Source organism: Schistocerca americana, chromosome 1, assembly GCF_021461395.2.
Source record: "Schistocerca americana isolate TAMUIC-IGC-003095 chromosome 1, iqSchAmer2.1, whole genome shotgun sequence".
NCBI lineage: Eukaryota > Metazoa > Arthropoda > Insecta > Orthoptera > Acrididae > Schistocerca > Schistocerca americana.
This window is the reverse complement of record NC_060119.1, coordinates 300,559,256-300,584,981: the sequence shown is the minus strand read 5'-3', so window position 1 is coordinate 300,584,981 and position 25,726 is coordinate 300,559,256. Positions and strand designations below refer to the sequence as shown.

The window sequence follows — 25,726 nt, the reverse complement described above, 5'->3', positions numbered from 1 at the left end:
CACTCCACCACAATTTACCTCCGAGGGCAAGTTCTAAACTTATCGTGCGGTGTGTGAGAGCACAGTTTGTGAGTTAAGCATTAGAGGCCCCTGTCGACAGTGTAAGTTGTTAACAGCTGGATGAACTCTTGTTTCTTGTGAATAAACACAAACAGTGTAAGAAACCAACAATGTAGAACATGAACATACTTTCATAACAATGTCAACACAACTGACAAAGCCCGGATGTGCACACATTGCTCAGCACAAGTATGTAAATGTTTTGATGCTCATTTAATTTAGATATACTTTCTAATAAGTCTCCATGTCTGTTGACAGAACGCATTGAGAAGACAACTAGCATTGAGAAGAAGACGATGGACATTGAGGAGCGAGGTGTGCGGTTACGACTGACTGTTGTTGACACGCCAGGTACTCTCACGGTCGATATTTTCTGTCTCAAAAGAAGACTACTCTCATAGCACTGATTAAGGCTGATTGTGTTACACCCTAATTCCCCGTTTTTTGAATAACTCTGCCACATTACTCTTATTGTTGTTACTCCACAAATACTGTTCCTCCTACCCCTCCTTCCAGTATCAGCTGATGTAATTTTACATCCTTTATGTGCATCTCATCAATCTGTTCCTTCCTCTACCCACCCCCCTTTATCCCCTTTCTTGTAAGTTATCTATTGATTTCTTTCTTTGGCTATTACCAGTAACCTATTCAATTAATTTTACATTTTATCTGCGCATTAATTAATGATATTTGAAAACTCCACATTACAATCTCTCCATTTTGTTGCTTTTGATGTTTTAATTAATATGCACAACATGATTTGGCACTTTTTTGGAAGCAGAGGAATCAGTGAAAGCTGGATGACTTCTGACAGGTACAAACTGTATCCATGTAGCACGTGCTAAGTGCATTTCGCATTAATTTTGGGGAGCACTAACCATTACATTTTGTAATTGTAAATAACATCACTGTTTACGATTATGTGCACATGTTTGTATCATATATTTATAATACATCATTGACATGAAATTCTGTATATTTATGGAAGTTTGAAGAACACATGAAAAGTAATCATTTTTATTAACCCACATTTCATGTATTACAAATTGGCAGCAAAGTTTTGTTTACCTGTTCTCTTCCACTGTGATCATTGTGTGATACAACAACATTGCACCACAATATTGTTGACAGAGCTAATTTGTTGTACATTGCTAAAAAACCTCGCCTAAAAATCATTTGTCAATGTTTGCTTGCTGCAGACAATGTAGAACCCCTCAGCAAAGCTGTCTGATAAACAGAATCATTTACTCATCTATTTGTAATAACCTTACCTACATAGTGATGTTGAGGGCGCCATGTGTGGGCAATGGATTGCAGTGATCCATTGTGCGCTATATCTCCTGCAATTGGTTGCTCGCCTCGACACTCCTTATACAAGTGATTTGACAAGCAATTTCAATCAGCATTATGTATATCACTGTGTTAGTAAGCCATGCAGTGGAAAATGAAACACGATTTAGCAGGATTTGGGGTTGATTTCAGTATCCCAACAAATACTTAAAAAATCAAATAAACGAGAATTATAATTTATTAAACTTGTTTTCAAATGTTTTTGTTGTCAACTTAGGTTACTTAACAGAATATATTACATTTTTCCCTGACACCAAATGATTTGTGTACATCTTTCCAGTGTGCTAATACAATTAGTTTTTCATTTGTTAGTCCTCAATTCCTTTTTCATTCATTAGTTTAATAATTTAACTGTGAGTATATAGATTATTTATTTTCAATCCTGATGTGTCTACAGAGATATTGTAAATAGCAGGGCTACTGATTACCTTAACTTTTGTCATAATTTATGAACGAGAGTTGGATTATATGAAATGAGAAAGGAATTTAATATAGCTGTGTAACAGATTCGCCTTGAACACTTATATTAAAATATACTCTTAACATTGCTATATGTACATCATTCTGTTTAGAAGTTAAAAACGTTAATAGTGCTTGTAATTATTTCATAAACAACTCTGTTATTGGATTGAGACATTGAGTTACAACTATTACTATGAACTGTCCCTCAATTCTACTTCTAAAGCACAAGCTTTGAAATGCTAATCACTGCAAAATTGGAGCCCTAAAGTTCTTACTCAGCACTGCACAATGGAATGGAACAACACTACACAACCTCTCTTAATAACTAGAGAAATGAAATGCAGCCACATATCACTGCCAATTAACCAGGAAGCCATCCTACAAGCATATATTTCATGCAATCCTTCAGACAGACCAGGACTTCCATGCAATCAGCAATTGATCGCAGTGGTACAACCATCAGTGGAGGAATATAAGGCAGTGTGATGTGGACACATATCCACACAGATTTTGAGCCTTTCTGGAGCCCCTTAAGAGGCACCCATCCATTGCCAGCCTTATTACCTTTAAGCACCTTCGCACTAAAGCCCGTTATTTAATCAAACAGAGCAAGCAGATATGTTGGGAACAATTTGTTTCTTTCCTCAGTTCTACTGTCCCTATGTCATGGGTATGGGCTACACTTCGCTCTCTCCAAGGTTGCCATCGGCAGTCCACCCTCCCAGGCCTTCACATCCCAGGTGGCCTTCGTACGGACTCGTTGATTCTTGCGGAACATCTTGCGACCCATTTTGCAATGGCATCAGCATCAGCCTCCTATCCGGCTGCTTTCCTTCACCGGAAACAGCGGGCCAAAGATTCCACCTTATGTTTTACCCCTTGTCAGTCAGAATCTTACAATGAACTTTTTACTGAATGGGAATTTCTTTCCGCACTTTCTTCTTCTCATGATACGGCCCCTGGCCCAGACTCCATTCATAATAATCAACTGCTTCAACATCTCAGTGCTCCACAATGGCAACATCTCCTCTGGGTGTTTAACTGTATCTGGCTCCAGGGTGACTTCCCTTCTCAGTGGAGGGATAGCATCGTGGTTCCTGTCCTTAAGCCTGGTAAGAACCCCCTATTTGTTGACAGCTATCAGCCAATTAGTCTGACCAATGTCGTTTGTAAGATACTTGAATGGATGGTATTCCGTTGGCTCAATTGGATCCTCAAATCTCGGAATCTGTTGTCCCCTTAGCAGTGTGGCTTCCAAGAGGGATGGTCTCCGATCGGTCATTTACTTCACTTGGAATCCGCAGTTGGGCAGGATTTTTCCCAGCACCGCCATTTGGTTGCAGTATTTTTTGACCTTCGCAAGGCCTATGACACAGCCTGGCGCCATCACATCTTACTTACACTTCATCAGTGGGGTCTTCGGGGCCCACTCCCGATTTTTATCCTACAGTTCCTGTTCCATCGGTCATTCAGGGTTCGCGTTGGTACTGTTTTTAGTTCTCCACGGACCCAGGAGATGGGCATCTCACAGGGTTCTGTCTTGAGTGTACTTCTTTTCCTCATTGCTATCGATGGACTTGTGGCCTCTGTCGGTCCATTGGTTGCCCCTGCCCTGTATGTGGATGATTTCTGCATTTGGGTTAATTCCTCTTCAATGCCCCAGGAGACGGGCATCTCACAGGGTTCTGTCTCGAGTGTACTTCTTTTCCTCATTGCTATCGATGGACTTGTGGCCTCTGTCGGTCCATTGGTTGCCCCTGCCCTGTATGTGGATGATTTCTGCATTTGGGTTAATTCCTCTTCAATGGCCTCTGCAGAGCGGCAGCTCCAGGGAGCTATACGGTGTGCATCTGCATGGACCCTCTCACAAGGGTTTCAATTCTCTCCTTTAAAATCGCGGGTGGTCCACTTCTGTCGCCGTACTATGATCCACCCTGATCCAGAGCTCCATCTCGATGCACAACGATTGTCTATGGTCCCACAGTTTCGTTTCCTGGGTCTTCTTTTCGACAACAAGCTCACTTGGCTGCCCCATATCAGACTTCTGAAGGTAGGGCCCTCCTTCTCCGTCTTTATCGTGCTCTGGTTCTGTCTCCCTTGGACTATGGTTGGCAAGTTTATGGTTTGGCTGCTCCTTCCACACTGCACGTACTGGATCCAGTCGACCATCGTGTTTGGCCACGGGTGCCTTCCCTACTAGCCCTGTTGGTAGTCTCCTAGTTGAAGCTGGGATCCCCCCCCCCCCTTCTGTTCGGCGGTCCCAGCTTCTGGTGTCTTATGCACTCATTGTCCATTCCTCTGCCACTCATCCTTCCTATTCTATCCTGTTTCAAGACCATGGACATTGCCCACCTGATTCCCGCCCTCGGGCAGGTTTACCGGTTGGGCTCTGCCTTGCGTCTCTTTGCCGTGATTTTCAGCTTCCTTCTTTGTCCTGTCTTCCTCGCTCCCTCCCCTCCACCCCCCCTTGGTTAATTCCTTGGCCTTGAATTTGGATGGATCTCTGCCGAGGTCCGAAAGATTCCATCCCCCCGATGGTGTTCCGTTCCTTTTTCCGCCGAATTTTATGGGAGTTTTGGGATGCTGTTGGTTTTTTACACTGATGGCTCTAAATCTGCTGATCATGTGGGGTACACCTTCATGTCCTCTGTTGGAACGGAAAATCATCTGCTGCCACCTACATGTGAGGTGTTTACTGTGGAATTGATGGCAATTTCCCAGGCCCTTACCTTTATTAAACAGTCCCAACACAACTGCATTTTGTTATGTACGGACTCAATGAGTGGCCTTCTGGCTATTGACCGGTGTTTTCAGTGCCATCCCTTGGTCTCTGCCATCCATGACCATCTCGCTGATATTCACTGTGCTTCTTGTTCTGTTGACTTCCTGTGGGTCCCTGGCCATGTGGGTATCCCGGGTAATGAGCTCGCTGATCATTTGGCTGGGGGAGCAGTCACTTACCCCCCCCCCCCCCCCCCCCCCATTTTCTGTAACCCCTCCTGCAGAGGATTTACGGCTTTACATCAAATCCCACTTTGCACAATCATGGGCCAACTCATGGGAGGTTTCTTCCCTGTCTAATAAACTTCGTGCGATTAAGGTGACACCAGGCCCGTGGCGTTCTTCCTTCATCCTCTCCCAAAAGGACTGTGTCGTCTCCGCATTGGCCATACCAGGTTGACCCATGGTTTTCTTTTGTATGATGAGCCACCCCCACTTTGTGGTTGTGGAGCCTTCCAGTCAGTAGCCCACATTTTGGTTGAATGCCCCCCTTCTTTTGGCTCTGCGTGCTAAGTTCAGACTCCCCCGCGCTTTACCTTTGATGTTGGCTGACGATTCCCGGATGTTCTCCCTGGTTCTCGGTTTCCTCTGGGAAAGTGGTTTTTATTCTCAGTTTTAAGGTTTTTAATCTCTCTCTGGTGTTGGGGCAGGGTGGTGAGTGTTGGGGTATCTCCCACCGTAAGCCGTGTTTGGAGATTCCCGACTCCCCTCCCTGACCGGGATCCTCTTTTCTTCCCCTTTTACTCTGTTTTTATAATTTTTTTTAAGGATTGGTTAGTTTCCTTTTCCCATATGTACTTCTACATTCTAGTGGTTGCACCTTTAAGTCGCAGGTGGTCTTGCCTCTGCTGCTTCAGCATAACGTTGGGTTCGCTCTCTTGCTGGCTTACCTCATTTTGTTTTTACCATTGACAACATGACTGCCCTTTTACATTTTTTAGCCTTTTCCCGTTTATTGTTATGATATTTCTGAGATGTCACACTATCGGAATGGACCACATTTGAAACAAGGGACTGATGACCTTGCTGTTTGGTCCCTTAAACACCAACCAACCAACCAGCCAACCAACCATCTACATCTACAAGCATACTCTGCAAGTCACCTGACGGTGTGTGGTGGAGGGTGCCTTGAGTACCTCTATTGGTTCTCTCTTCTATTCCAGTCTCGTATTGTTCGTGGAAAGAAAGACTGTCGGTATGCCTCTGTGTAGGCTCTAATCTTTCTGATTTTATCCTCATGGCGTCTGCATGTGATATACATAGGAGGGAGCAATATACTGCTTGACTCCTCGGTGAAGGTATGTTCTCAAAACTTCAACAAAAGCGCGTACTGAGCTACTGAGCGTCTCTCCTACAGAATCTTCCACTGGAGTTTATCTATCATCTCCATAACGTGTTCGCAATTACTAAACGATCCTGTAACGAAGCGTGCTGCTCTCTGTTGGATCTTCTCTATCTCTTCTATCAACCCTATCTGGTACAGATCCCACACTGGTGAGCAATATTCAAGCAGTGGGCGAACAAGTGAACTGTAACCTACTTCCTTTGTTTTCGGATTGCATTTCTTTAGGATTCTTCCAATGATTCTCAGTCTGGCATCTGCTTTAACGACGACCAACTTTATATGATCATTCCAATTTAAGTCACTCCTAATGCCTACTCCCAGATATTATATGGAATTAACTGCTTCCAGTTGCTGACCTGCTATATTGTAGCTAAATGATAAGGGATAACCACTGCCTCCTAATTTTACTGTTGGCACTACACTCACTGGTAGGTGACGTTCACCTGGCATTTGCCATACCCACACACTGCCATCGGATCACCAAATTGTGTACCATGATTCATCACTCCACACAATGTTTTTCCACTGTTCAATTGTCCAATGTTTACACTCCTTATTACACCAAGCAAGATGTTGTTTGGCATTTACCAGCGTGATGTGTGGCTTATGACCTACCGCTTGACCATGAAATCCAAGTTTTCTCACCTCCTGCCTAACTGGCATAGTACTTGCAGTGGATCCTGATGCAGTTTGGAATTGCTTTGTGATGCTCTGGATAGATGTCTGCCTATTACACATTACGATCCTCTTCAACTGTCGGCAATCTCTGTCAGTCAACAGGCGAGGTTGGCCTGTACGCTTTTGTGCTGTACTTGTCCCTTTACATTTTAACTTCACTATTACATTGGAAACAGTGGACCTAGAGATGTTTAGGAGTGTGGGACTCTCATCTACAGATGTGTGACAAAAGTGACACCCAATAACTTGACCATGTTAGAAGTCCGTGAGTTCTGTGTAGTGCCCCATTCTGCTCTCTCACGATGTCTAATGACTACTGAGGTTGCTGATATGGAGTACCTGGCAAGAGGTGGCAGCACAATGTACCTAATATGAAGTAAGTTAGTTTTTGGGCACATCCGGATACTTTTGATCACATAGTGTACAAAAATTTTGGGCTTTTAGCTTCCGACTAAGATGAGAAGTTGCCTTATTACTGAACACCACATGATCAAGTCAGCTTCCTGCTGCAACACTCCACTTGTAATGTTATAATGTATCTCATAGTCATTTGGATTTAGAGCATGTACCAACTGTAACTGGTATGGATGCATGTGTAAATGTTTTCTTAAAACCTTCCACACTGTCTTCTTTAGTGACTGAGGCTCGAGACTTGCTTCCTAAGAATACTTCTTAAAACTATAAAGGTAGTGTCACATTCTTTGTTTATTATATTCCAGGCTATTTTACTATCATTACTAGATTTGTTTGTCTGTTCAACATAACAATGCACTTTTAAATTCTTCGGGGATTTCTTGTATGTTTTCCTGTCACGTTTTGACTTTGTCATCAAGTACAGCAATGTAGTTTGCGTGAACTGCATATATAGGCCTTTCATATATTTCTTTACTTTGTTGATTTCTGGAGGAATATTAAGACCTTTTGTATAACTTGATTTCCTTAGTTTTGTACCATTGGCCATTCTCAATAGAAACTATGGTTACATGTTTCATAGAAATGGCCCCAGTTTTCATTAAAATCATCTGGTTTGTATACCTGCTGCCAGTCTGTGTTTGAAAGCTTCTCCTAAAGCGTATTATGGAGCTGAACTAAATTGCCAACTATGTTCAGTTTGGATGTGGAAGGATTGTGGACACATATGCAGAGGAGTCATGATTAAATTGCTCAAATTTATTTAACAGTAAATTACACATAAATCTGGAAGTTAACTACACACAAATGTACCATATCATAGAGCTTCCACAATTTATAACAAATTCAAATGACATTGGCTTTGCAGATGCATTGGACGGCACAGCCTTCAGAATCAAACATCACTTAGGCCTTCCTGAAAGCTGCCTTCATAAATATACTGACAAATAAAAGGCTCAGGAGAAATCTAAAACACCTAAAATCATTACAGAATACAGTATTAACAGGTGACGTGCTCAATAACTTCGCAACTCAAAAACCAGAAAACTGTTTTAAAATTATCAAAACTTAGTTGGCCAATCCTACCTTAGTCAAAAGCTGTAATTAGTAAAACAAAGCAGTTGGTAAATGAACCATATAATTTTTACTAAAAGAACTGTGGGAAAAAGTGCCATGACTTTTAAAAGGAAATTAAAATTCTTTAGACAGGAAACTCCAAGTAAGCTGTCTTTGAAACAAATCTTAATAACACAAGGCTGGACAAATTTAAAACGTATTTTCTCTTATTATCAGCTTACAATAATCAGCTGATCCAAACCATTCAGAATTTACATCCTAGCTGCAATCTTTTAGTGATACTCTACTATCTTTTGGAAAGACTTACTTCAAACCACAATCGTGAAGAAACAATGTAATTCTCATCACCCTAAGTGCAGGTTATAGAAAAATTGATGCTACCAGCATAAGTGATCCAGCAAATAAACAATTTAAAACATTACATGAAACAAACAACATATGAAACATGAAGTTTTTCTGCCATTCCTAAAACAGTCAAAATTCCTAAGTGTGCCCACCGAACATATAAAACTTGAAAGCAAAGTCATGCACAACAACATCAAACAAGTTAGTGAGCCATTTGTCGAAATGCAACTCAGAACTGTTTAAATGCAAACATAATGCTGACCATTTCATGCTTGTTCTCCACCATCAAAATTTATCAGCCATGTATCGGGGAGCATACACAATCTGCAACTAGTAGAGGCAGTGCATGCCAGCTCCAACTCATCTGCCCAATCAAACACAAATAGCACCTCTATTAATGGACTGTATTTGCTAACAGTATATTACAACTACCACAGCTGCTCCACTCCAAGGTGCACTGTATCAACTATCAAACAACTACTACACATCCATCTGCCAGTGCAATGCTGCACATCATATACTACACATCCATCTGCCAGTGCAATGCTGCACATCATATACTAATTCTTCCCCCCTCCCCCCCCCCCCCCCCCCCCCCCCCGCCAACAGATACAACTACTACTGACTCACCAGACAAGACACTGTTAACCAAGCCACCTGTAAACAAGACACTGGCGAGCAGGAGACTCGAAGACTACTCCCACAGCTGGGCTACATGCGATCCTTCATCCCGACCCATGTGACTCAGTCTCCTCCTAGGTAGGTGCTGGGGTAGTGCAGTCTTGAGCACAGCTACAGATCTTCACCTATCAATAAGTGGACCAGCTCAGTATAGTAAATTTTTCTTACATAAGTGTGTAAATCACTATGTGGGGGCATTTTGTGGTTTGTGTCAGTCTCTATGGATTGAGCTCCACCATCTGAGAGAGTTTTCAATGGTTCTTACTACCATAATTCTTCTGTAATTAAATTTGTAATGACAAGGACAGATTATGACAAAGAGTCACATGTTATTCTGATTGATGACCAATTTATATGATTTTGGTTATAGCACTGTAACAAAGCTAGAAACAAACTAATCAGACAGGAAGTCAGAATTCTAGATTAACCATTCACCATATAGTTTGTAATGTTCCAGTGTTTGATTATTCTCAAATGTGCTCTTAATGGTAAAGATTTTCAATGAAGTTCACCCATTACTGGCATTTACTCAATAAAGAGTGCATCAGTGGATGATTGTCTGACACATGACACATAAAAATGCTGTAGTTTATGTGAAAATATTAATTTATTACCAAAATTCTGCCCAGCAACATAACAAAGTCTTTCACCAAATGGTAACGAATTAGTTCACTGAGTCACAAGTGTTATTTACAGTCCAAACAAGGTATGTATCAGTTACATGCTGAACATGACTTACCACTACAAACAATACAATTCCACTTAACTCTAGCAATAACCACCACCTTGTTTCATAGATCTGTATATAGTATAGGTTGACTACATTTATACTAATATATCATAAATATATTAACCAATATTGTTTCACACAGTTTGTTTCTGTAACTTTAGTTCATAACATAATTAACTCAAAGTACTGTACATACTTCAGAAATTAATATGTCTTTTTAAATATAAATCAATGAGACCCTACAGATATGTAGCAAACTTTAACCAGTCTTATTAATAAACTTTTCTGTGACCAGAACAATCTTTAAATTTAAATAACTTCAAAATTATTGCATATTAGGTAAAATCTAACACATTTGCTATGCTTTTAGACAGTGGACTTCCTCAAGACTAACTCACTCACTCACACAAGGGCGTGGGCATAATTGCTCTCTCAGCTACATTGCTCAGTTCTGGAGATTACTGAATGGAACAATACATTTTTCAATTATCCCATTTGTAATGACATTTTCACAAATACTCTCGTTTAGAAAGGTCTGTAGCATTTTTAACAAATCATCAGAAAATTAAAATTTAGTAGTTTTGGAGAGGTATCTTCTGGAACTTCAAGATATATTTTTTTTTTTTTTTTCAGCTAACTTTGAATTGATGTGACATGTTCACTCTTGACCTGTATGATTTGACATGAAATCGCCCCAATAACGCCCTGGACATGAAAAGCCCTTCCTAGTCCTGCAGTTCATGGTTCATTCCCCTGTGGACAAACCAGATACGAGACCTGTCCCTTGCATCCACCCACCAACTCCTAATGCAGTCCAATCACAGGCATTTTAGACCCCATAAAAGGCAGGTCACATGTGAAAGCAATCATGTAGTATATATACTGTAGTATATATACTGTGAATACTGTGCAGCATTCTGTGAGGGCATAGTACGTAAAAACTGTCCATTTGCATGAATGGCCATTGCCAAACTGGCAAACTTAACCATGCAGCTGCCAAGTACGCTGTGCACCACAACACACATTACTTCATTACTTCAACAGCTGCTACGTTACAAGTACCATTTGGATACTCCCTTCAAGCACACGTTTCTATGATCTGTGCAGGTGGAAATTGTCTCACCAGCATATCCTACATTCTCTCAATCCTCGGGCATAGCCTGCACGAACTTGTTTCCCACTGCCTCCTCCAACCTTTCCCCTTTTTCTCTTCTGTCATATCATGTACTGTCTACCCCCACCCCTCCCTGGGAGGATACAAATTTTCCACTATTTTGTTGGTAAAAATTTCAAAATAGGAACCCATCTGTGTAACAGGAAAATTCCATACCAGCTTGATATAAAAATAAACAGGTGCATGAAGTTAGGCATTTTGGTAAGGTTGAGTAGAAAAGTCATTTTGAAAATTAGTTCTGTCTTTATAATGTACCCTGTTTTATAATGGAGTGCATTCTGTAGTGGCTGTTCTATTTATTTGTATGAGAGGATCCATATGGACTTGGTGTGGTGACTAGAACTGTAGCATGGTGCTTGACGTCATCACAAATGTAGCGAAGAGATTACTGTGCTGTGTGCGGCTCCAATGAATATTAACAATTTCGACATAGTATACATCAATAATATAAACATATACTGTATCTTTTTGTAATAGTATTTTGTTTAATTGGTTAATGTCATAGTCTGAACTGGATGTCAGTCTTAATATAAAAATACATGCTAAACTCTAGCCTGATGTGTCATCAATGTGTAATAAAATTGGATTTGAATACTGATTTAGCAGATATTAGCATCAAGTCAAGATGTAAGGAGATTTCATATAGTTGGGAGTACGATGACTACTACAGGGACAGATGTGTAGTTTACTAGTAACACACACGCCATCAAAATCCTCCTACTCTCCACATGGCAGCATTCTCTCTCTCTCTCTCTCTCTCTCTCTCTCACCTCTCCTCACTCACCCTCCTCTCCATCTTCACATTTCGCTTTTGTAATCCCCTCCCTCTCTGTAATCTATATTAGACTAGATTAGTATATCTAAAAACAAAGATGATGTGACTTACCAAACAAAAGCGCTGGCACGTCGATAGACACACAAACAAACACACAAAATTCTAGCTTTCGCAACCAACGGTTGCCTCGTTAGGAAAGAGGGAAGGAGAGGGAAAGACGAAAGGATTTGGGTTTTAAGGGAGAGGGTAAGGAGTCATTCCAATCCCGGGAGTGGAAAGACTTACCTTAGGGGGAAAAAAGGACGGGTATACACTCGCACACACGCACATATCCATCCACACATATACAGACACAAGCAGACATATACAGGGCCTCTTTATATGTCTGCTTGTGTCTGTATATGTGTGGATGGATATGTGTGTGTGTGTGTGTGTGTGTGTGTGTGTGTGTGTGTGTGTGTGTGTGTGTGTGTGTGTGCGAGTGTATACCCGTCCTTTTTTCCCCCTAAGGTAAGTCTTTCCGCTCCCGGAATTGGAATGACTCCTTACCCTCTCCCTTAAAACCCAAATCCTTTCGTCTTTCCCTCTCCTTCGCTCTTTCCTGACGAGGCAACTGTTAGTTGTGAAAGCTAGAATTTTGTGTGTATGTTTGTGTTTGTTTGTGTGTCTATCGACGTGCCAGCGCTTTCATTTGGTAAGTCACATCATCTTTGTTTTTAGATATATTTTTTCCCACGTGGAATGTTTCCTTCTATTATATTCATTAGATTAGATTAGATTAGATTAGATTTACTTTCATTCCAATTGATCCGTAGTGAGGAGGTCCTCCAGGATGTGGAACATGTCAGAAAAACAACAATACATGACAAATACTCTCAACTAAAACAAATAAGCTAATGTACCATTCCACAGGTCCCAAGTGGAATGATCGTCATTTTTTAATGAACACTATATGAAAGTCATTTTACAAATATTAATGCACTGAATTTAAAATAAAAAAGTTTTTTTATTTATTTATAAAGTAATAAACATGTAATAAAACTACTATAATACTTATTTACAATTAACACATTACTGCACTGAAATTGCTCCTTTAGGCTTCTCTTAAACTGAATTTCATTGGTTGTTAAGCTTTTTATGGCTGCTGGCAAGTTATTGAAAATGTGTGTTCCTGAATAATGCACACCTTTTTGTACAAGACTAAGTGACTTTAAATCCTTGTGAAGATTATTCTTATTTCTAGTATTGATTCCATGAATTGAGCTGTTGGTTTGAAAAAGTGATATATTTTTAATGACAAATTTCATTAAGGAATAAATATATTGGGAAGCAGTAGTTAATATCCCTAGTTCCCTAAACAGGCTTCTGCAGGATGTTCTTGAGTTCACACCACATATAACTCTTACTGCACGTTTTTGTGCCCGGAAAACTTTAGCTTGGCTTGATGAATTACCCCAAAAAATAATCCCATATGACATTATGGAATGAAAGTAAGCATAGTATGCCAGCTTTTTCATTTTTATATCCCCTATGTCTGACAAAATTCGCATTGCAAACAGAGATTTGTTAAGACACTTCAGCAGTTCTGTGGTGTGCTCATCCCAGTTGAATTTATTATCAAGCTGTAATCCCAAGAATTTAATACTGTCCACTTCTTCTATCTTCTTGTCATCGTATGTTAGACATATACTAGTGGGACACCCCTTACAAGTTCTGAACTGCATGTAGTGTGTTTTTTCAAAGTTTAGTGACAAAGAATTGGCTAGGAACCTGTGATTAATGTCCACAAATATTTTATTAGCTGATCTTTCTAAGACTATGCTTGATTTGCTATTTATTGCAATATTTGTATCATCGGCAAACAAAACGAACTTGTCATCTGGTAACGTTACTGATGAAAGGTCATTGATATACACAAGAAAAAGTAAGGGCCCCAAAATGGAACCTTGTGGGACCCCACATGTAATTAGTTCCCAGTTGGATGATGCCTGATAGCTTGATACATGTCTCTTTCCTAATAACACCCTTTGTTTCCTGCCAGAGATATAAGATTTGAACCATTTTGCAGCATTTCCTGTTACACTATAATACTCTAATTTACTTAAAAGGCTATTGTGATTTACACAGTCAAATGCCTTTGACAGATCACAAAATATACCAGTTGCCTGCAATTTTTTGTCTAATGAATTAAGCACATTTTCACTGTAAGTGTAGATGGCCTTCTCAATATCAGAACCTTTTAGAAATCCAAACTGTGACTTTGACAGTATGTTATTTGAGATAAGATGGTTATAAAGCCGACTGTACATTACTTTTTCGAAAATTGTTGAGAATGCTGGCAACAGTGAAATTGGACGGAAATTTGATGCTATTTCTTTATCTCCCTTCTTAAACAGTGGCTTAACTTCAGCATATTTCAGCCATTCAGGAAATATTCCACTGATATATGACTGGTTACACAGATAGCTTAATATGTTACTTAGCTCAGAATCACATTCTTTAATTAACTTTGTTGATATTTCATCATACCCACTAGATGTTTTTGATTTTAAAGATTTTATGATGGACATTATTTCTGTTGGGGTAGTGAGGGTCAAATTCATATTATGGAAGATGCTTGAAATTTCTGGTCTGAGGTATTCCATAGCGGCATCTACCGAACCTGACAACCCTATCTTTGGGTAACAGTTATAAAATGTTTATTAAAAAGTTCTGCAACACTATATACATCTGTCACCAATGTATCATTTACTCTTAATGCTATTTGTTCCTCTTCATGTCTGGTTCTACCGGTCTCCTCCTTCACTATATCCCATATTGTCTTTATTTTGTTATCTGATATGACTATCTTTTCCTTGTAATATATTTGCTTTGACACCCGTATTACAGTGTTTAATATTTTGCAGTATTTCTTGTAATGTACTATAGCATCAACATCGGAACTGTTTCGGATTGACAGATACAGTTTTCTTTTTGTTTTACAAGATACCCCTATTCCTCGAGTAATCCATGGATTTTTTGTAGACTTTGCTCTAACCTTGGTAAGTTTTGGGGTAAAACAGTGTTCAAATAAGGTAAGCACTTTATTAGCAAAAGTGTTATATTTTTCATTCATCCCATGAGCACTGTAAACATCAGTCCAGTGAATGTCTCTGAGGAGTGTCCTAAAATAATCAATTTTTGTCTTATTGATTACCCTCTTGAGCTCAGATTTAACAGATTTTGTATCCTGTTCACTGTTAACATTTAACAGAAGGAACTGCATGTCATGGTCTGAGAGGCCATTGACTATTGGTTTTGTAATATAATTTTGTTCATTGGACTTTTCTGTAAAGATATTATCAATGGCTGTTTGTGAGCAAGTGGCTACCCTAGTGGGGAACTTTACAGTGGGAAATAAGTTGAATGATAGTGTTACTAACTCAAATAAGTTCTTATTGGGAGAGTCTTTAAGGAAATCTACATTGAAATCACCAGCAACCACTATTTCTTTGTTTTTGGTTGTTAAATGGGCCAGTACAGCTTCAAGGTGGTTTACAAACAGATTAAAGTTACCTGCAGATGCTCGATATACACTTAATATTATGAAGGATTTTTTGTGAAATTCTAATTCTGTTGCACATGCTTCCATATGCTGTTCTAGGCAAAATTTATGAATGTCTATGTTCTTAAATTTATGACAGTTCCTTATGAATGTGGCAACTCCTCCTTTCTCCATTTCTGATCTACAAAAGTGAGATGCTAACCTAAACCCTGTAACACTTCAAAGTTCTATACCAGTGGTCACATGATGTTCAGAGAGGCAGATTATGTCAGCTAGGTTTGAAGACTCAATTCATCTATGCAGATAGTTAATTCATTAATTTTATTTCTCAGTCCTCTAATATTTTGATGCAATAAAGCCCCCCCCCCCCCCCCCCCCCCCCACACACACACACACACACACACACTGACCCAGTTTAGAGTTTGAAATTGCGTACTTTATATGACAAGAAGAGTCAGAGGTCTCAAAAGTTAGTGAACACTGCTTCCTGTTATATGTATCTATGCAGCACACATCACCCTCATATAGGTGAGTGGTTACCTTTCTCTCATTTTATGAAAAATTGTGTAATTTACACAGTGAAGGTTGTTTCACCACCAGGCAAGTGTCTGGTGCAAGTGAGGTCTGCTGTGGCCAGCAGCAGTCTTGTGGCATCCAACATGTTGTCAATAAATTTCATCCAAGTTCAAATTAAGGCCCATTTCACACTGGGACACTTGTGACGGTTGCCAGTGATGGTCACCGGTGACTGTGGTGAACACTCTTGGATCACTGGTGTCCAGCATTGCAGGTATTGCCAACTGATTGGTTAGTGAAATGGACTTGTACAGGGATAGCAACTAAATTTCGCTAGCCTTTAATGGTCTCAAAAATAAGGTACTAAATTTGAAAAAAGAACATAAAACTTACCAATTTTGTTTTTCTTTTCCAAGCTCTTCTCATTGAAATCAAGCACAAACTTTGTTATAATTTCTTGCCACGCATTCGTTTTCATCACTTTGTTGCTATAGTCATTGCTTTTCCATTCCAAACACCAGGATGCCTTTCTATTTCACTAACAAAATCTTCCATGTTAATGAAATCTAAACTGGCTACAGTGGTACAGTATAATATACAATAAATATTTCGCGTCACTGTCTCAGAAATGACTGCCTGTTGAATGGCAAATCTGCAGTGCTGTTCTGTGATCAGTGTCCCAGTGCAAACACTCCAGTTCAAACTAATGCATGTCTAGCAGTGACTGCTGTGAACACAGTGACCTTGTCTGTCACATGTGGCAAGAGTGAGTCACTGCTGCGTCACAGTGGCTCGGTGAGGCATTGTAGGGTCCCGGTGTGAATGCTCCAGGTCAAACGAATGTATATCTGTCGGTGACGGTTGCTGGTGACTATCACCAGTGTTCCAGTGTGAAACGGGCCTAAGAGCATGAAGTTAGAAGAGAATGCTAATAGATTCACTGAAAATAGATGCTTGTACCATTTTCTCTCACATACCTCATTTTATTGGAGTCAGGGATTTGGCTAAAATTTAATCATCTCCCAGTAGCAAGGAAAGAATTATTAAATATGCTAATTATTAATTGTTTTGTCTGTTCATGGTGACTCCATCTGAAATGTGCTGTTCTTCATTTAGGTTTCAATCTAATTTGTCAAATGCAACTGGCTACATATATAAAATGGGAAAACCAGAGGTAAGTAAAAATGATGACACATGTTTATGCATTCCCAGATATTTTAATGATTGCTGAAAAGGGTGAAATATCTGTATTTTCTTTTTTTATTGTATTTGTGCTCTTTCCCTGCATTTTGTAAGATCTCTATTGACATTAAGCCTTTTTTTTTTCATTTTCTTTTTTTTTTCTTCTCCAACCATAGTGTTCCCTGAGAGCATACGAATGTTCAAATTACAATTTTTTCTCATCTACCATGTTTTCATTGCTGTTACTACTCAAGTACTTTAGTCTACCAAATTTGGTGCTTCCTTTCACTTTGCCCTGTGTTAACATATCTCAGTTGTTATTAGTAACTAACCTCTTTGTTGAGATAAAAAACTATCCCTCCCATGGACAACTTGCCAGAACATCATAGCCTTTACAGCAAAATTGTAAAAATAACAGTTCCCACAGTATAATGGCTTATGTGCAAAAAAGTAGCACAAAGTATATAGTGCAGCGTCCTTTATCACACCTTGATTTTCATTGTGTTTTAGTGTGCTTATTTGGGTTACGCAACAATTAATATACATCTTATTTTGCACTGTTGTTTTGTGTACTTCCATTTTGTAGCCTCCATTTCTGTAGAATATCTGATAAATGGCAGCTGACTATCAGCAGATGATGGTCAAAGTGATCACTGTATCAAGCAGAAGTCTACAGATACCAGTATTTGAATGCTGGTCCCTATTTTGACTGGAACCTATGTTGGAATCTTGCTACTCATTGGTCAAGGGGCCTGAAAATGATGTAGTAAATTCCTGCAACTTGTAACCAAATAAAATAACAGTTTGGAAATTAGATGGCTGAAAGGTGTTTGATTTGACATCCTGTACCAAACAGCAGAGTCCCACAACCATCTCCTTAAAAGATGGACATACAGAGACTTGAAGGCCCATTTGTTACAGATAGGGCTGATTATTTGAATATATTTTCAAATTCAGTCTCTTTACCTTAAAGGCAACTGCATTATAAAGTCTACAAACTAAAATACCTTTACGCTCTCTTATAGTCATCTCAAAATAGTTTTTGCTTTATCGGATTTTCGCTGAAACCTCTCAAGCTATGTCTCAAATTATTATCCCTGTTGGTGAAATGTGCTTGATTGTTTGTCATTTTTACATTCTTCTGCACATAATGCATTGGAAAGTTAGAGGCAGCTGCTTACTATAAATTAACTATATGGAAAATAGCATAAGTGTTTTCTTTATTCAGGATTTGGAGATGCAGTGAACTGTGAAGACAGCTGGCGTGCATGCTGCAACTATGTGGATGAACAGTTCCAACAATACTTCAGGGATGAAAGTGGTTTGAACAGGAAAAACATACAAGACAACAGGGTTCACTGTTGTCTCTACTTTGTACCACCTTATGGCCACGGGTTAGTAGTAGTAGTAGTAGTAGTAGTAATAGTAGTAGTAGTAGTAGTAGTAGTAGTAGTAGAACAGGAAGAAGAAGAAGAAGAAGAAGAAGAAGAGAATTAAATACACAAGTCAAGGCTCAGTAGGCAAGGTTAGAGTAGAATCACAGGAACATAAATTTTAGACAGTGTCTGGCATAGTATTAACAGAATAAACCATGAATATATGTCTTTTTAAGCACACAATTTACACTGACTATTCTGAAATATCCTCTGCATCAGAAACAAGATTCTTAAGCTTGTGGATCGAGGACACCTTAAAATGGCAATCACATATCAGCAAACTAATAGTAAGCTGAATAAAGTACGCTATGCCTAATGCATCCTTGCTTATTGCTTAAGCTCAGAGACTGGATGCAGTGTTTTCTCTGCACAATTTCATAGTGTAATTCAGTGTGATAACATATTCTGGGGAGCCTCCCAGACCCTTTCCTCACCCAGAAGAGGGCTTGGACAGTAACGAACAGTGCACAGTCAACTGACACCTTCAGACCTGACAGCTGTAGACCTCCCAAGAATCACTCATTTTACCTCTTGGGAATCTCTACATAATAGAAATATGTTACTTTGTAAAAAACAGCATTGCAAAATTCAGCAAAAATAAGAATGTCCATGATCATAGTACATGACAGAAAATGAAACTATGTGTTCAAAGCATCTTTACCTGTGTCTTTTAAAAAAACAAAATCTGTGTTCCAGTAGGAATCTGAAAATCTGCTTGCTTCCTCACCGCTTTCACACTATATCTGATTTTTTTCATCCATATCTGTGCTAAGAAATAAAAAACTGATGCAGGAATGATTTTTGTAAACGAATTGAAACTTGTTTATAATGCTGTAAAAAAATGTTTTCTTTATACCATTTGCAGTGTAAATTGTGTACTTGGAGAGATGGAAATCTGAAACTGTAATAGCCTCATAGTGTGTTGTACTCTGTAACTATGCCAACCAGGTACTTGTTCTAAGGGTGTTCCATAATAAATATATGGGCTTTAAGGCTTTGTAGCATTTATTACATTCAGTTTACAATTGTGAACAATACATAAAATGAAAGAACAACTCAAACAGCTTTTCTCATAAGTGTTTATTGCGAGCACCATTTGTCGCACATACGAGTTGATGAGAGAGTCCTTCCCAAACTTTGATCAGAGTGTCTGGAGGAATTAAGAAACAGCAGTTATTGTTACTTCACCAAAAAAGAAAGGCCCGTAAACTTTCCACCAGGATATAGCACTAGAAACAGTCAATTTAGGGGAGTGTTGTTGCAACTGTACCATCTTTTGGAGATATTTTGTCCTCCAGATTCACACATTGTGTGTGTTCTGATTTCCATTTAGGTGAAATGTCGATTCATCACTGAAGATGACATGATCCAGAAAATCTTCATCATGAAGCAACATTGTGTTTGCAAATTTTGCACATAAACCGTAGTCTGTAGGCTGTAGAGCATGTAAACCGCTGACAATAAGGACATAGTTGTAAGCATCTCCTTAATTCTCCACACAGATGTAACTGGAAATACAAATTCGCAACTAGCGTTCTGAACTGATTTTTTGGTGTTAAGCATGAAAGGCTCTCACTCATTAAACACACTCTTCAGTCACTCTTGGCCATTCCATACTCTTCCTTTGCACATGGTTATACAAACAGGACTGTTTGAGTTGCGTTTGCCAGCACTTCCTATTCCAGGATTGTCACAGGTTTGTCCTACCCCATCAGGGACCAGGCAATCTATGAAAGTAGCCAACCCATTTACTGGCTCTACTGCAACCATTGCACAGCTTTTTATATTGATATGACTACCAACCATCTGCCCACCAGGATGAACAGCCATTGCCAAACTGTGGCCAAGAGCAAAGTAGACCACCATGTGGCCAATATGCAGCTGCCCCCCCAGGGGATCCACAACTCTTTTGTGGATACGTGCGTAGCGAGCACGGGGCCCCGAGCTAATGTGGTCTTCCTTCCTTTCCGGGCTGCATACCTTCCCTTTCCGCATCCTTCCCCATCCCCTGTCTTCACCCCCCCCCCCCTCACCTCTTGCTCTTTCCTTCACTTTCTCCCCCTCTGGGAGTATGGTTTGCGCCTACGTCCGGAGACGGACGCTTGTAAATGTACCGCATTCTTCTTCTTCCTTGCTTGTATGTCTTCTTCCTTCCTTTGTCCATCTCCTTTCCTTACCTCTTCTCTTTACCCTTTTCTCCGCTGCGGCGTTTGAGACCCCCTCTTCTTTCATTTCCCTTTCTCTTTCTTCCTCCCTGTGCGTGTCTGAAGGCCGACCCACGCACTTCCATGCGTAGCCGGTGACGGGGTAACGCGTAATTCCCCACCCCGGGTAGACAGGTAGGACACGTACGTACCCCCTGGTAAAGGCCAGGCCCAGGGAGGGGTGATTACCCGAGCTGATACCTTCCGAAAGTGCCGATTGGTCCCTCCGTCCGTATGTCGGGAGGTGTGACCTGAGGTGTGAACAATCACCTAAGGCGGGTGTGCCCTCGGTGCGGGCCCCCACAAGGGAGGAGCGCGCCATCGGAGACGCCGGTAATCATGGGGGATTCTTCCGCAATGGTTTCCTCACCTTCCACTATGTCTGCTCACAAACGTAAGTTCACTGAGTCTCAGCCACAGACGGTTCTTCCATCGTTGCCACAGTTCCTTGTTGTTTCTCGGTCTGACGAAGGTCACGACTTTTCCACGGTCAACCCTTTCATTATTCAGAAAGGTGTCGACGCAATTGCGGGTCCTGTAAAGTCTTGTTCCAGATTACGGAATGGTACCCTGTTGTTAGAAACACACAGTGCCCTACAGGCTCAAAAATTGCTGCGTACTTCTCTGCTCCACACCTTCCCTGTCCGGGTGGAACCGCACCGTACCTTAAATTCCTCGCGTGGAGTCGTTTATACACGCTCCCTCGATGGATTGTCTGACGAAGAAATTCAGCACTACCTGTCTGACCAGGGCGTCACCGCTGTTCATCGGGTTATGAAAAGGGTTGACTCGAACATCATTCCAACCCGCACTGTCTTCTTGACTTTTGACAAAGTTCAACTCCCATCAAAAATCAAAGCAGGCTATGAGATAATTTCCGTTCGCCCTTATGTCCCAAACCCTACGCGTTGCTATCGATGTCAGCGGTTTAATCACACCAGCCAGTCCTGTTCCAATCCGGCCAAATGTGTTACGTGTGGCAGGGATGCCCATGAGGGTGCTTGTCCACCTCCATCCCCTAGCTGCATCAACTGTATGGGTGACCACGCTGCTTCCTCTCGAGATTGCCCTGTTTTTAAGGACGAAAAGCTGATCCAGGAAATAAGAGTGAAGGAAAAGGTGTCGACCTTTGCTGCTCGAAAGTTACTCGCCAGTCGACAGCCCACCGTGCCTCAGAAAGGAAAATACAGCGCTGTCCTTGCTTCTTCTCGGCCAACAAAGGAGGCGGCCACGCAGACTTGCGACCTCACATTTAGTACCACGGTCGTCAGATCGGCCAGCGCAAAGATCGCCCGTTCAACCTCACCTCTTTCGCCTGCCCACTCTATGGCTCACCCTTCGTCGGGTTCTGCTAAATCTCGAGCCCAAAAGTCAGACGCCAAGTCTACAAAAAAAGAGCATTCTCGTGAAGAGTTTTTACGTACTGCAACTTCACAACCATCGGTTCCTCCTTCATCTAAACATACCTCCAAGAAGGCTACGAAGAAACACAGTTCCTCTCCTTCTCCGCCAAGGCGTGTCCCATCTACAGCACCACCTGGCGGAAATCGCCCTCGGCCATCTTCTGTGTCGCCGAGGCGCACTGTTGGTGGCCGGTCAACTGGCCGATCGTTGGTGGCAGGAGCTGCTCCTGACCAACCTATGGATCAGGATCTTCTGCCTTCGACTGAATGCCATTCCATGCTATCGGTCGCAAGCTCTGAGCAGTCGTTGAGTTGACAGCACCCTTGGTGCCGTTCCTCCATTTTCTGTTCACCCTATGTCCATTATCCACTGGAATATCCGCGGCATTCGCGCCAATCGGGAGGAATTGTCGATCCTCTTACGATCCTACTCGCCGGTCATCTTCTGTCTTCAGGAAACAAAGCTGCGTCCCCATGACCGCTTTGTTCTCCCTCATTTTCAGTCCGTCCGATATGACCTCCCCTCAGTTGAAGGCACTCCAGCCCATGGAGGACTCATGATTCTGCTCCATGATACTCTCCATTATCACCCAATCCCCTTAAACACTTCCTTCCAAGCTGTCGCCGTCCGTCTTTCCCTTTCTGGATACACGTTCTCTCTTTGTACGGTATACATTCCATCGTCTACACCAATGGCACGAGCTGATCTCCTTCATCTTCTTGATCAGCTTCCACCCCCCTATTTGCTGGTTGGGGACTTCAATGCCCACCACCCGCTTTGGGGATCTCCACATCCTTGTCCACGTGGCTCACTATTGCTAGACGTCTTCCACCAAGCGGATCTAGTCTGCCTCAACACTGGGGTCCCTACATTTTTGTCTGCCTCCACGGCAAATTTATCCCATTTGGACCTTGCGGTCGGTACTGTTCCGCTAGCTCGGCGCTTCGAATGGTTCGCCCTTGATGATACACACTCGAGTGACCACTTTCCGTGTGTTCTTCGACTGCAGCCTCAACTGCCATATATGCGCTCGCGACGCTGGAAGTTTGCCCAAGCCGATTGGACACTTTTTTCGTCTCTAGCGACATTCGATGACCGTCGCTTTCCCAGCGTCGACGATGAGGTCACACATTTTACCGACGTTATTCTCACAGCTGCGGAACGTTCAATACCACGCACCTCCGAATTGCCCCGGCGCCCTCCAGTTCCTTGGTGGAACGAGGCCTGCCGTGACGCAATACGTGAGCGGCGACGTGCTCTTCGCATTTTCCGTCACCATCCAACTTTGGCCAACTGTATCCGATATAAGCAGCTCCGTGCGCGATGCCGTCGCGTCATCCGCGATAGCAAGAAGGCAAGCTGGAAATTCTTTACTAGCTCATTTAACAACTTCACTCCCTCCTCGGAAGTTTGGAGTCGGCTTCGACGGTTCTCAGGCGCGCCTAGTTTCTCCCCGGTCTCTGGGCTCACTGTCGCGCATGATACCTTAGTGGACCCCGTCGCAATTTCTAACTCATTGGGTCAGCACTTTGCTGAGATTTCGAGCTCTTCAAATTACCAGCCAGCGTTTCTCCCGAAGAAACGTGCAGCAGAAGTGCGGCATCTTGCTTTCTCCTCTCAAAATCGCGAAAGCTACAATACTGTTTTCTCCATGCGCGAACTCCAACATGCACTCTCTACTTCTCGCTCCTCCGCCCCAGGACCGGATGGTATCCATGTCCAAATGTTGCTGCATTTATCAACCCATAGCCTGCGTCACCTCCTTCGCCTTTATAATCGAATTTGGACCGACAGTACCTTTCCCAGGCGATGGCGGGAAGCTATTGTCGTTCCCGTTCCGAAACCTGGAAAGGACAAACATCTCCCCTCTAGCTATCGCCCCATTTCTCTCACGAGTAGTGTCTGTAAGGTTTTGAAGCGTATGGTGAATTACCGTTTAGCTTGGTGGCTGGAGTCCCGCAGTCTTTTAACACCAGCCCAATGCGGATTCCGAAAGCATCGTTCTGCTGTTGACCATCTTGTTGCTCTCTCCACTTATATCATGAACAATTTTCTCCGGAAACGCCAAACGGTAGCAATATTTTTTGATCTGGAGAGAGCGTACGATACCTGTTGGAGGACAGGCATCCTCCGCACACTGTTCTCTTGGGGCTTTCGAGGCCGGCTGCCCCTTTTTCTTCGCGAATTTATGGCAGAGCGCACATTTAGGGTGCGGGTGAACACTACTCTCTCCCGTACTTTCTCCCAAGAAAACGGGGTACCCCAGGGCTCCGTGCTGAGTGTTGTACTGTTTGCCATCGCCATTAATCCAATTATGGATTGTCTCCTTCCTGATGTCTCGGGCTCCCTCTTTGTGGACGATTTTGCGATCTACTACAGTTCTCAAAGGACCAGCCTTCTTGAAAGACGTCTTCAAGGATGTCTCGATCGCCTCTACTCGTGGAGCATCGAAACCGGCTTCCGTTTCTCACCCAGTAAGACCGTTTGTGTTAATTTTTGGCGACGTAAGGAGTTTCTTCCGCCCTCCTTACATCTAGGTCTTGTCAACCTTCCGTTTTCCGACGTCGCTAAATTCTTGGGTCTTATGTTTGACAGAAAACTGTGCTGGTCCTCCCACGTTTCCTATCTTTCGGCTCGCTGTCTGCGTTCCCTTAACACCCTCCGTGTCCTGAATGGTACCTCTTGGGGAGCGGACCGGGTGGTCCTTCTCCGCCTCTATCGCGCCTTAGTGCGCTCGAAATTGGATTATGGAAGCATAGTCTACTCCTCTGCTCGGCCGTCTATTCTTCGGCGTCTCGACTCTATCCACCACCGTGGATTACGTTTAGTGTCTGGAGCTTTTTACACCAGCCCTGTGGAAAGCCTTTATGCTGAGACTGCTGAACCTCCGCTGTCCAATCGGCGGGCAGTCCTTCTGAGTCGTTATGCTAGCCATCTGTCTTCCATGCCTGCTAATCCAGCCCATAACCTTTTTTTCGACGCCTCCTTTGATGTCGGGTATGCAGGCCGCTCCTCCTCCCTACTACCCCCGGGAGTCCGCTTCCGTCAACTGCTCCATTCTCTTTCCTTCCGCTTTCCTAAAACCTTCTTGACAACTTGGGGTACAGCACCGCCTTGGCACCATCCCCGGATCGACTTGCTCAGAGACCTATGTCAATTTCCCAAAGATGGTACCCCTACACTTGTTTACCGTCGGGCATTTGCTGCTCTATGTGCACAAATGACGGAAGCCACATTTATTTACACCGATGGCTCGAAAACATCGTTAGGTGTAGGGAGTGCCTATATTGTTGGCGACACCCCAAATCACTTTCGGCTTCCCGACCAGTGTTCGGTTTATACTGCAGAGCTTTACGCTGTTCTCCAGGCTGTCCACTACATCCGCCGCCATCAGCGGATACAGTACGTAATCTGCTCAGATTCTCTCAGCTCTCTCCTAAGTCTCCAAGCTCTTTACCCTGTGCACCTCTGGTCCACCGGATTCAGGACTGTCTGCGCTTGCTCCACCTGGGGGGCGTCTCAGTGGCGTTCCTCTGGCTCCCGGGACACGCTGGTATCTGTGGAAATGAGG

General features: G+C 42.2%; 1 protein-coding gene across 4 annotated transcripts in view; it reads left to right on the top strand.

Annotated features, from left to right (window-relative positions):
• LOC124595381 (septin-2) overlaps window positions 1-25,726 on the top strand; it is a 307,956-nt gene that overhangs the window by 250,354 nt on the left and 31,876 nt on the right. For all 4 annotated transcript variants that reach the window (XM_047134127.1, XM_047134119.1, XM_047134111.1 and 1 more), the window contains exons 3-4: window positions 319-411; window positions 18,340-18,505. In XM_047134127.1, the coding sequence (XP_046990083.1) occupies window positions 319-411; window positions 18,340-18,505 (259 nt within the window). The remainder of the gene's footprint in view (window positions 1-318; window positions 412-18,339; window positions 18,506-25,726) is intronic.